Genomic DNA, 13,593 nt, shown 5'->3' with positions numbered 1-13,593 from the left:
AATTATCTGGACGTGTGGGACAGCCCTTACTGCAGGCCTCCTCACACCCTCCACAGCACTCCTGTTCTCCTAATGAACTGAGCAGTTTGTGAGGAAAGCTGCAATAACAAGCAGACAACGCTTCAGAGGAGGAAAACCTGTAATATTGTTATATTTCTTAGACCGGGTTCAGACGACCACAATGCAAGGACTGAAAATGGGTATTCTGACCCTAATTTACAGTTCTATAGGCATATATGAAGTTGTAGGTTCAGGACGGTTCTCCCACATTCAGTTCGTGAGTTGAGGTCCATATATAAACTGTGAAATAAAGCCGTCTGAACCCGGGCTAAATAATATAATAGGAAGTGATCCTAACACAATGGTTATATTAAGAAAAATAAAAAATAAGAGTACAATAAACCTTGATGGGGATGTCGTACCCCAGACCTTCAATCATCTGTCCCCTCAATGATTGGATATTGACAGTCTTTATTATTGTTACTATAGACTTTCAATATGCAAGTTTTGGGAAATAAAAAAAGGAGAAAAAAACCTTGGATAGTAGATACAGAATCGCAGGGGTGTGAATACTTTTGGCCATGATTGTAGGTACAGATTTTTCTTTTGTTTATCTGTATTTAAATATTTACTGATTACTAATTCATTAATTTCTAATCTTGACTAATTCCACCTGTATAAACCTTATTAAAATAAGTACAAATACAAATGTCTAGACAAAAATAAAGTATCTTTTATTAACACAATAAAATAAACCAATATAAATTGGGAAATAACATTTACAAATTATTTTCAAGAGTAAAAATACTTTTTTTTAAACAGAAATCCAGGTAAATATCCCATTGAGACAAATATGTAGGAAATCTGCTGCTATGATGTTTATTCATCAGTCCATATCATACAGTCACTCAATTTATAAGTTAGTATTAATATCTCTACTTTTAATCCACTTCTTCAATAACGGGTCCTGTTTTGCTCCCCTTTCTTGCTTGAGCACTGCAGCTGGCACCAGGCGTTCCTCCTGGCATCCCACTTGTGGTGGCTCCTTGGTACAGTTTGGTGATGATGGGATTGCACACCTTCTCCAGCTCCTTCTGCTGATGGGCATACTCCTCTTTCTCAGCCAACTGGTTCTTGTCCAGCCATGATAGGGCCTCATTACACTTCTCCACGATGCTCTTTTTATCTCCAGGACTTATCTTATCCTTCACATTGTCGTCCTCCACTGCACTCTTCATACTGAAGACATAAGCTTCCAGGGAGTTCTTAGCCGCAATCCTCTCTCTTTGAGTGTCATCATCCGCCTTATACCTCTCAGCCTCTTCCACCATCTTCTCAATCTCCTCTCTGCTCAGTCTGCCCTTGTCATTGGTGATTGTGATTTTGTTCTGTTTGCCAGAGCTTTTGTCCATGGCAGACACATTGAGAATACCATTAGCATCTATGTCAAAAGTCACTTCAATTTGTGGCACTCCACGTGGGGCTGGAGGAATCCCACTGAGTTCAAACTTGCCAAGAAGATTGTTGTCCTTGGTCATCGCTCTCTCACCCTCAAACACCTGGATGAGGACTCCTGGCTGGTTGTCAGAATAAGTGGTGAAGGTTTGTGTCTGCTTAGTTGGGATGGTTGTGTTTCGTTTGATCAGAACAGTCATTACTCCTCCGGCTGTTTCAAGGCCAAGTGACAGTGGTGCTACATCCAGTAGAAGGAGATCTTGGACCTTCTCAGACTTATCACCAGTTAATATGGCAGCTTGAACAGCAGCTCCATAGGCCACAGCCTCATCAGGGTTGATGCTCTTGTTCAGTTCTTTCCCATTAAAGAAGTCTTGAAGTAGCTTCTGGACTTTGGGGATGCGTGTTGATCCTCCCACTAAGACTATATCATGAATTTGAGATTTGTCCATTTTAGCATCTCTAAGGGCCTTTTCTACAGGATCCAGGGTACCTCTAAAGAGGTCTGAACACAGCTCCTCAAAGCGAGCTCTGGTGATGGATGTGTAGAAGTCAATGCCCTCATACAGAGAGTCAATCTCGATGCTGGCCTGGCTGCTGGAGGACAGGGTTCTCTTGGCTCTCTCGCAGGTTGTCCTGAGTCTTCTCAATGCTCTCTTATTTTGGCTGATGTCCTTCTTGTGCTTGCGTTTGAATTCCTCCACAAAGTGATCGACCATACGGTTATCAAAGTCCTCTCCTCCCAGATGGGTGTCACCAGCTGTGGCCTTGACCTCAAACACACCATCATCAATGGTGAGAATGGAAACATCGAAGGTGCCCCCTCCTAAGTCGAAGATCAGGATGTTACGTTCTCCATGGCTGCCCTTGTCCAAACCGTAAGCGATGGCGGCTGCTGTGGGCTCATTGATGATTCTCAGCACATTCAAACCAGCGATGACTCCCGCGTCCTTGGTGGCTTGTCTTTGGGAATCATTGAAATAGGCCGGGACGGTAATAACGGCGTCTCTCACTGGATGGCCCAGATAAGCCTCCGCCGTCTCTTTCATCTTCAGCAAAACCATGGAAGAGATTTCCTCAGGAGAAAAAGTCTTCTGTTCCCCTTTGTAGCCCACAGTCACTTTAGGTTTTCCTCCATCACTCAGCACCCTGAATGGCCAGTGCTTCATGTCAGACTGCACCACCGAGTCGTCAAACTTTCGGCCGATCAGCCTCTTGGCATCGAAGACGGTGTTCTGTGGGTTCATGGCCACCTGGTTCTTGGCTGCATCGCCGATCAGTCTCTCGGTGTCGGTGAAGGCCACGTAACTTGGGGTGGTGCGGTTTCCCTGGTCGTTGGCGATGATCTCCACTTTGCCATGTTGAAAGACGCCAACGCAGGAATAGGTGGTGCCCAGGTCAATGCCGACTGCAGCTCCTGTGGCAGACATTATGGCAGAGGTGTGCGAGGTAGAAGGTCTGAATAGCTTCTCCTGCTGTGTCTGGTGTGGGGCTTCTGCGCTTTTCTCTGCTGCGGTGTCTGGTGCTGCAGTCGCTCTTCTTCCTGCCTCCGTGTCAGGCTCTCAGTCTGTACCTCAGTTCTGCCTGACGTGCTGCCGTCATGTGTATTTATACTGTAAGCCGCATTCCAGCCTCTGAGGTAACAGCCAATCAGCACTCTCCATTCCACACGCAGCTCCGTGCCCATAGAAACAGTCCTGAACATTCACGAATCTTCCCTTGCAGGCAGCCAATCACAGCGCAGCCCTGGTGATGTCATCGCTCGAGACTTTTCCAGCTGATTCCAGAGCATAAACCTTCTGACCAATTAGATTTGACTGTGATGTGACGTCACTGGGCAGGACGCTTCCAGCAGCTGCTATTGGCTGACATATCTCGGAGTTTCCAGCTGCTTCTCGGCTCTTCCAGATCTGTGGTGATGTCCTGTCCCTGTGTAATAAGTATAATGGTGATTACAGCCGCTGTGTCCTCTGAGCGTCGTGTGACCGCGGCTCTATCGGCTCCTGAGAAACCGCACTGAATATTACACCTGTCAACAGCCGATGAATTAGTGTAGACCCCCCCTCCCCTTTCATAGTGGTACAGTCCGTGCAGGACCTGGAACACTAGAGGAACTGATGGGAAGCCTCCACCTCAGAGGACAGGAGGGGAGGCTGCAGTGTGATGGAGACAATAACCTGTGAGGTGTAAATGTATAATTGATTCGTGCACATTACAGCCGCACGGCTTCAGGTAAGGGCTCAGCGTATGGAAGAGACCGGCCTGAGGAAGCACAAGTCCCAGCATGCCCAGTCAGCCTCCTGGTGAGGGAAAGACGGCTCCTATGTGCAATCTAATATATAAAGCTGAATGTGTGTATGTGTGTATGTCCGGGATTAGCATCTGAACCGTCGCAGCTACAGCCACAAAATTTTGCACAGTCACACGTCTGGACCCCGAGAGCATCATAGGCTATGTTGTGAGGCGAAATTTTAACCCCGCGCTTTCTAATTCACCAAACAATTTTGCCCCTATCTACATAATGGGGAAAAAGTGAAAGGAAAAGTGTTGGAGGCAAATTGACAGCTGCCAGATGTGAACAATGGGGACTTAAAGAGTGAGAGCGATGGCGCCAAAGAGTATATACTGTACAGTTGCTAAGGTGGGGCCCCGACATGGGATACTCACCACACCACCACGGGGATATGAACACACACACAAAATGCGCCACACACTACCACGTGCTTGAACACATATACCACCCTCAGCGCACATTTCACCACACATACACCAACCTCGCCACATAAAAGTCGAAACACAAAAGTCACCGCTCAAAACCCGCCACGTGCAAAACTCGCCACATGCAAAACTCGCCACACATGCAAAACTTGCACACGCAGAAAAATTGACAAATGCACAAAAGTTGCAACACATGCAAAAGTTGCCTCACACAAAACTTACACATACTCAAAATGCACCACACATAAAACTCGCCACGCGCAAAACTCACCATGCGCAAAACTTGCTACACACAACTTGCTACAATAACCTGTCACATGCAACTCGACACACAAAAAGTTGCTACACACATGTCGCCACTAGTGTTGAGCGATACCGTCCGATACTTGAAAGTATCGGTATTGGAAAGTATCGGCCGATACCGGCAAAGTATCGGATCTAATCCGATACCGATACCCGATACCAATACAAGTCAATGGGACTCAAGTATCGGACGGTATCCCTGATGGTTCCCAGGGTCTGAAGGAGAGGAAACTCTCCTTCAGGCCCTGGGAACCATATTAATGTGTAAAATAAAGAATTAAAATAAAAAATATTGCTATACTCACCTCTCCGAGGGAACCAGCAGCGTTGTTTGCTTAAAATGCGCGCTTTTCCTTCCTTCCGTGACGTCACGGCTTCTGATTGGTCGCGTGCCGCCCATGTGGCCGCGACGCGACCAATCACAGCAAGCCGTGACGTAATTTTTAGGTCCTTCTAGGCATTCAGTATTTTAAAATTACGTTCCGGCTTTGTGATTGGTCGCGTCGCGGTCACATGGGCGACGCGACCAATCAGAAGCCGTGACGTCACGGGAGGCAGGAGACGCGCGCATTTTAAAATGCGCGCGTGTCCAGCCTCCCGTGACGTCACGGCTTGTGATTGGTCGCGTCGCCCATGTGACCGCGACGCGACCAATCACAAAGCCGGAACGTAATTTTAAAATACTGAATGCCTAGAAGGACCTGAAAATTACGTCACGGCTTGCTGTGATTGGTCGCGTCGCGGCCACATGGGAGGCACGCGACCAATCAGAAGCCGTGAAGTCACGGAAGGAAGGAAAAGCGCGCATTTTAAGCAAACAACGCTGCCGGTTCCCTCGGTGAGGTCCAGGCTGCGTCGGAGAGGTGAGTATAGCAATATTTTTTATTTTAATTCTTTATTTTACACATTAATGTTGTTTCGATACCGATACCCGATACCACAAAAGTATCGGATCTCGGTATCGGAATTCCGAAACAGCAAATATCGGCCGATACCCGATACTTGCGGTATCGGAATGCTCAACACTAGTCGCCACACAAAACTCATCTCACAAAAATTGCTACGTGCATGTAGCCACATCCAACTCAACACAGACAACTTGACACATGAAACTCGCCCTAAAACACACAAGACTGGTATTATCCTTCAAAAATAAAAATCTGATAAATAAGCAGACAAACTACAAGAGCAACAAATGTACCATATAGGAAATACGGCAGCTGTCAGTCACATGACCTGTCTATTATGTGTATGTGTGAGCTAATATATACTGCCAGGGGGGAGGGCTTCCTGTAGGCTGGGGATTTATCAGGCTGCCAATTTAGCTTACAAATACTGAGGTAAAAATACTGACCAAATAATTTGTGAATGATGTCTAATACAGGAGGATATGACACACAGATATATACTATATACAGGAGGAGATGACACACAGGTATATACTATTTACAGGCGCAGATGACACAGGTATATACTATATACAGGAGGAGATGACAGGTATATACTATATACAGGGGAGATGACACACAGGTATATACTATATATAGGAGGAGATGACATACAGGTATATACTATATACAGGAGATTACTCACAGGTATATGCTATATACAGGCGCAGATGACACACAGGTATATACTATATACAGGAGGAGATGACACAGGTATATACTATATACAGGAGGAGATGACAGATATATACTATATACAGGGGAGATGACACACAGGTATATACTATATATAGGAGATTACTCACAGGTATATGCTATATACAGGCGCAGATGACACACAGGTATATACTATATACAGGAGGAGATGACACAGGTATATACTATATACAGGGGAGATGACACAAAGGTATATACTATATATAGGAGGAGATGACATACAGGTATATACTATATACAGGAGGAGATGACACACCGGTATATACTATATACAGGGGAGATGACACACCGGTATATACTATATACAGGGGAGATGACACATAGGTATATACTATATACAGGAGGAGATGACATACAGGTATATACTATATACAGGAGGAGATGACACACACATATATACTATATACAGGGGAGATGACACACAGGTATATACTATATACAGGAGGAGATGACACACTGGTATATACTATATACAGGGGAGATGACATACAGGTACATACTATATACAGGGGAGATGACACATAGGTATATACTATATACAGGGGAGATGACACACAGGTATATACAGGAGGAGATGACACAGGTATATACTATATACAGGAGGAGATGACATACAGGTACATACTATATACAGGAGGAGATTACATACAGGTACATACTATATACAGGAGAGATGACATACAGATATATACTATATACAGGAGGAGATGACACACAGGTATATACTATATACAGGAGGAGATGTGTTGTGAATTCCGTTCTCGGGCTCCCTCCTGTGGTCATGAATGGTACTTTGGTGAGTTCTGTCCTTGGACTCCCTCTGGTGGCTATGAGTGGAACTGCTGGTCCTTGAGGTTGGCTTTCCCAGCTGCCCTCGTTTATTGCTCTCCTGGCTTCCCTATTTAACTCCACTCAGATCGTTACTTCATGCCAGATGTCAATGTCTCAGTACTGGTTCAGATCTCTCTTGGATTTCTCTGATGACCTGTCTACTCCAGCAGAAGCTAAGTCCCTGCTACTTCATTTGTTGTTCATTGCTTTCTGAATATATTTCTCAGTACATGCTAGTTTCAGTCCAGCTTGCTATCATGATATTTCCTTGCTAGCTGGAAGCTCTGGGGGTGCAGAGTTGCACCTCCACACCGTGAGTCGGTGTGGAGATCTTTTCGCACACTCTGCGTGGTTTTTTTGTAGTTTTTGTACTGACCGCACAGTTCCCTTTTCTATCCTCTGACTATTTAGTGAAGATTGGGCCTCCTTTGCTAAAACCTGTTTCATTCCTATGTTTGTACTTTCCTCTTAACTCACCGTAAATATTTGTGGGGGGCTGCCTTTTCCTTTGGGGAATTTCTATGAGGCAAGGTAAGGCTTCTATTTTCTATCTTTAGGGGTAGTTAGCTCTTAGGCTGTGAAGAGGCGTCTAGGGAGAGTTAGGAATGCTCCACGGCTATTTCTAGTGTGTGTGATAGGAGTAGGGTTTGCGGTCAGTAGAGTTCCCATTTCCCCAGAGCTTGTCCGTGATTTCCAGTTTAACCATCAGGTCATTCTGGGTGCTCCTAACCACCAGGTCCATAACAGTACAGCTTGCCCACAAAGTGTTAATGCATCTCAAAAGAGGGATACGAGAAGTTCTGAGCCAATTTTTTTTTCTTTGCAGTGTGTTTTGTCTTTCTTTTCCCCTTAACCTCTGGGTGGTTCAGGACTCAGGTTTAGATATGGATATTCAAGGTCTGTCCTCTTGTGTGGATCAACTCACTGCAAGGGTACAAAGTATTCAAAATTATGTAGTTCAGAATCTGATGTTAGAGCCTAGAATTCCAATTCCTGATTTGTTTTCTGGGGATAGATCTAAGTTTCTGAATTTCAAAAATAATTGCAGATTATTTCTTGCTCTGAAACCCCGCTCCTCTGGTGACCCCATTCAGCAAGTAAAGATTATTATTTCTTTGTTGCGTGGTGACCCTCAAGACTGGGCGTTCTCCCTTGTGCCAGGAGATCCTGCATTACTTAATGTAGATGCGTTTTTTCTGGCGCTTGGATTGCTTTATGACGAACCGAATTCAGTGGATCAGGCAGAGAAAATCTTGCTGGCTCTGTGTCAGGGTCAGGATGAAGCAGAGGTATATTGCCAGAAGTTTAGAAAGTGGTCTGTGCTTACTCAATGGAATGAGTGTGCCCTGGCAGCAATTTTCAGAAAGGGTCTTTCTGAAGCCCTTAAGGATGTTATGGTGGGGTTCCCCACGCCTGCTGGTCTGAATGAGTCAATGTCCTTGGCCATTCAGATTGATCGGCGTTTGCGCGAGCGTAAAGTTGTGCACCATTTGGCAGTGTCCTCTGAGCAGAGGCCTGAACTTATGCAATGTGATAGGACTTTGACCAGAACTGAACGGCAAGAATACAGACGTCAGAATGGGCTGTGTTTTTACTGTGGTGACTCCACTCATGCTATCTCTGATTGTCCTAAGCGCACTAAGCGGTTCGCTAGGTCTGTCACCATTAGTACTGTACAGCCTAAATTTCTCTTGTCTGTTACTCTGATTTGCTCTTTGTCGTCCTACTCTGTTATGGCATTTGTGGATTCGGGCGCTGCCCTGAACTTGATGGACTTGGAGTTTGCCAGGCGCTGTGGTTTTTCCTTGGAGCCTTTGCAGTATCCTATTCCATTAAGGGTAATTGATGCTACGCCATTGGCCAAGAATAAACCTCAGTACTGGACTCAGTTGACCATGTGCATGGCTCCTGCACATCAGGAAGATATTCGCTTTTTGGTGTTGCATAATTTGCATGATGTTGTCGTGTTGGGTTTGCCATGGCTACAGGTTCATAATCCAGTATTGGATTGCAAATCAATGTCTGTGTCTAGTTGGGGTTGTCAAGGGGTACATGGTGATGTTCCTTTGATGTCAATTTCTTCTTCCACTCCTTCTGAAGTCCCTGAGTTTTTGTCGGATTACCGGGATGTATTTGATGAGCCCAAATTCAGTGCCCTACCTCCTCATAGGGACTGTGATTGCGCTATTAATTTGATTCCTGGTAGTAAGTTTCCTAAGAGCCGACTTTTCAATTTATCTGTGCCAGAACACGCCGCTATGCGGAGTTATATAAAGGAGTCCTTGGAGAAAGGGCATATTCGCCCGTCGTCATCACCGTTGGGAGCAGGGTTCTTTTTTGTGGCCAAGAAGGATGGTTCTCTGAGACCTTGTATAGATTACCGCCTTCTTAATAAAATCACGGTCAAATTTCAGTACCCTTTGCCTCTACTGTCTGATTTGTTTTCTCGAATTAAGGGGGCTAGTTGGTTCACCAAGATTGACCTTCGAGGGGCGTATAATCTTGTGCGTATTAAACAGGGCGATGAATGGAAAACCGCATTTAATACGCCTGAGGGCCATTTTGAGTACCTGGTGATGCCATTCGGGCTTTCTAATGCTCCATCTGTGTTTCAGTCCTTTATGCATGACATCTTCTGAAAGTATCTGGATAGATTCATGATAGTATATTTGGATGATATTTTGGTCTTTTCGGATGATTGGGAGTCTCATGTAAAGCAGGTCAGAATGGTGTTCCAGGTCCTTCGTGCTAATTCCTTGTTTGTGAAGGGGTCTAAATGTCTCTTCGGAGTTCAGAAGGTTTCCTTTTTGGGTTTCATTTTTTCCCCTTCTACTATCGAGATGGATCCAGTTAAAGTCCAGGCCATTTATGATTGGACTCAGCCTACATCTGTAAAGAGTCTTCAGAAATTCCTGGGCTTTGCTAATTTTTACCGTCGCTTCATCGCTAATTTTTCTAGTGTCGTTAAACCACTGACTGATTTGACCAAGAAAGGTGCGGATGTGGTAAATTGGTCCTCTGCGGCCGTTGAGGCTTTTCAGGAGCTGAAACGTCGTTTCTCTTCGGCCCCTGTGTTGTGTAAGCCAGATGTTTCGCTCCCTTTTCAGGTCGAGGTTGATGCTTCTGAGATTGGAGCAGGGGCTGTTTTGTCTCAGAGAAGTTCTGATGGCTCTGTGATGAAGCCATGTGCTTTCTTTTCTAGAAAGTTTTCGCCTGCTGAGCGTAATTATGATGTTGGCAATCGGGAGTTGTTGGCTATGAAGTGTGTATTCGAGGAGTGGCGACATTGGCTTGAAGGCGCCAAGCATCGCGTGGTGGTCCTGATGGATCACAAGAATCTGACTTATCTCGAGTCTGCCAAGCGGTTGAATCCCAGACAGGCTCGATGGTCGCTGTTTTTCTCCCGTTTCGATTTTGTGGTTTCATACCTTCCGGGTTCTAAGAATGTGAAGGCTGATGCCCTTTCAAGGAGTTTTGTGCCTGATTCTCCGGGAGTTCCTGAGCCGGCTGGTATTCTCAAAGAGGGGGTAATTTTGTCTGCCATCTCCCCTGATTTGCGGCGGGTGCTGCAGGAGTTTCAGGCGGATAGACCTGACCGTTGTCCAGCGGAGAGACTGTTTGTCCCTGATAGATGGATTAGTAGGGTTATCTCTGAGGTTCATTGTTCGGTGTTGGCTGGTCATCCTGGAATTTTTGGTACGAGAGATTTGGTGGCTAGGTCCTTTTGGTGGCCTTCCTTGTCACGGGATGTGCGTTCTTTTGTGCAGTCCTGTGGGACTTGTGCTCGGGCGAAGCCCTGCTGTTCTCATGTCAGTGGGTTACTTTTGCCCTTGCCGGTCCCGAAGAGGCCCTGGACGCATGTTTCCATAGATTTTATTTCAGATCTCCCTGTCTCTCAAAGGATGTCGGTCATTTAGGTGGTTTGTGATCGCTTCTCTAAAATGGTCCATTTGGTACCCTTGCCTAAATTGCCTTCCTCCTCTGATTTGGTTCCATTGTTTTTCCAGCATGTGGTTCGTTTGCATGGCATTCCGGAGAACATTGTCTGGGACAGAGGTTCCCAGTTTGTTTCAAGGTTTTGGCGGTCCTTTTGTGCTAAGATGGGCATTGATTTGTCTTTTTCTTCGGCTTTCCACCCTCAGACAAATGGCCAAACTGAACGAACCAATCAGACTTTGGAAACCTATCTGAGATGCCTTGTTTCTGCTGATCAGAATGATTGGGTGACCTTCTTGCCATTGGCTGAGTTCGCCCTTAATAATCGGGCCAGTTCGGCTACTTTGGTTTCGCCTTTTTATTGTAATTCTGGTTTCCATCCTCATTTTTCTTCAGGGCAGGTTGAGCCTTCGGACTTTCCTGGTGTAGATTCTGTGGTAGACAGGTTGCAGCAAATTTGGACTCACGTAGTGGACAATTTGACATTGTCACAGGAGAAGGCTCAACGTTTCGCTAACCGCCGTCGCCGTGTTGGTCCCCGACTTCGTGCTGGGGATTTGGTTTGGTTGTCATCTCGTTATGTTCCTATGAAGGTTTCTTCTCCTAAGTTTAAGCCTCGTTTTATTGGGCCTTATAAGATTTCTGAAATCCTCAATCCTGTGTCATTTCGTTTGGCCCTTCCAGCTTCTTTTGCCATCCATAATGTGTTCCATAGGTCGTTGTTGCGGAGATATGTGGCACCTATGGTTCCCTCCGTTGACCCTCCTGCTCCTGTGTTGGTCGAGGGGGAATTGTAGTATGTGGTGGAGAAGATTTTAGATTCTCGTATCTCGAGACGGAAACTTCAGTATCTGGTCAAATGGAAGGGCTATGGTCAGGAGGATAATTCCTGGGTTGTTGCCTTCGATGTCCATGCTGCCGATTTAGTTCGTGCCTTTCATTTGGCTCGTCCTGATCGGCCTGGGAGCTCTGGTGAGGGTTCGGTGACCCCTCCTCAAGGGGGGGTACTGTTGTGAATTCCGTTCTCGAACTCCCTCCTGTGGTCAGGAATGGTACTTCTGTGAGTTCTGTCCGTGGACTCCTTCTGGTGGCTGAAAGTGGAGCTGCTGGTCTTGAAGCTGCTTCCTCACCTGTCCCCGTTTAGGACTGGGTTGGCTTCTCTATTTAACGTCACTCAGATCATTACTTGATGCCAGCTGTCAATGTATCAGTACTGGTTCAGATCTCTCTTGGACCTTTCTGATGACCTGTCTAATCCAGCAGAAGCTAAGTCACTGCTAAGCTCATTTGTTGTTCATTTGTGTACTGAATATATTTATTAGTACTTGCTAAGTTCAAGTCCAGCTTGCTATCATGATATTGCCTTGCTAGCTGGAAGCTCTGGGTTGCAGAGTGGCACTGTTGAGGGAGGATCTAAATTGATCCTTCATGGTTAACTCAGTGATTTCTCTATTTAATCTACAGGGCGTTGCCGGCAACTGAAAATGACCAGACGGAGACGTGTGCCTCTGTATGGGGGATCGAGCAGATCTCTCGACCCCGTTTATTGTGTATACGAGTTTTCATGGTCATAGAAATTATACTTCAACCAATCAGCATAAGAACACGCTCACAGTTCTTAACCTATAAGAATGCAGGAAAAACTTAACCCATGAGGATACAGGAAAAATGGAAACTACAGATATGGTCATGTCTTTTTGGCATAGTATGTGTTTTTCTAACAGATGCCTCAGTCTTGTATAGTGATACACCCCCGAATCTATTATCTGGCTCGAGTCAGAAGACTCAAGGTCTTTATACCAATTATGAACCATAGCCTAGTTGCATACCAGGCTTGTGAACAACAAGATAAAATTACTTCATGGCAGCTGTAACCTTTTACCTAATTAAATAACAGAATGTATCTTTAAGCAACAGGAAAATGGAGTCAAAAACACAAAATGGAGAATCTAGCACAAAATGGAGAACCTTTCATAATTTGTTCCTTCACATTCCCCCCTAGATAAATGTTGTTAATTAATGTCCAGCATCAGAGGTACTATCCCAAGCTCTAAGCTTGAGGGGTACTGGTCTTCACATGACTGGTGCCTTGTTACCAGCCATGGCTGTTGCGGCGTACCCGTCCCCCCTGTATACTAGAATTTACAAATAACAATTATTGATAACAGTAGTGGGGATCTTTTCAAGATAGCCATGCGCTTGGCTTCAACATCTTCATCAGGTATCTTTGTGAAATCGGTGTAGAGAAGAGCAGGGGTTGCAACGCTTTTGGTTTCATCATTAGTTATCTTAGTGCAGAGTTTCCTAATACATACAGAAATACACCAAAGAACAAGTTTTAGTATTACATACATAACAAGAATAAAGACAACAATATATAACAAACTTTGCAAGATTCCAGCTATCCAGCCCCCAGGTCCCTCAAACCAATTGGCTAGATTAAAGAGGAGAAGGTGTCTGCCCACCATCTGTCCTTATTACGGTCATTGTCTTTATCATATTAATCTCTGAGTCTTTGAATATCCTCTAACTTTAACTTTAACTTCATAGTACTATTGGGATCTATATAATGACAGCATGCGGGTCCAATAATCTGACACATACCACCCTGTGCTGCTGTTAAGTAATCCAGTACTACAGTGTATTGATTAGTGACTATGATAAGTTGGTTTTGGACAGCAACAGT

At 45.1% G+C, this 13,593-nt stretch overlaps 1 protein-coding gene across 1 annotated transcript; it reads right to left on the bottom strand.

Annotated features, from left to right (window-relative positions):
* Positions 1–711: 711 nt before the first annotated feature.
* On the bottom strand, positions 712–3,167 carry LOC143817378 (heat shock 70 kDa protein-like). Its single transcript, XM_077298757.1, has one exon. The coding sequence runs from the start codon at positions 2,883–2,885 to the stop codon at positions 942–944; it is 1,944 nt and encodes a 647-aa protein (XP_077154872.1). The 5' UTR covers positions 2,886–3,167; the 3' UTR covers positions 712–941.
* Between the last annotated feature and the right edge of the window lie 10,426 nt (positions 3,168–13,593).

Source organism: Ranitomeya variabilis, chromosome 3 (genome assembly GCF_051348905.1).
Source record: "Ranitomeya variabilis isolate aRanVar5 chromosome 3, aRanVar5.hap1, whole genome shotgun sequence".
Taxonomy (NCBI): Eukaryota; Metazoa; Chordata; class Amphibia; order Anura; family Dendrobatidae; genus Ranitomeya; species Ranitomeya variabilis.
This window is presented reverse-complemented; position numbering and strand designations above follow the sequence as displayed.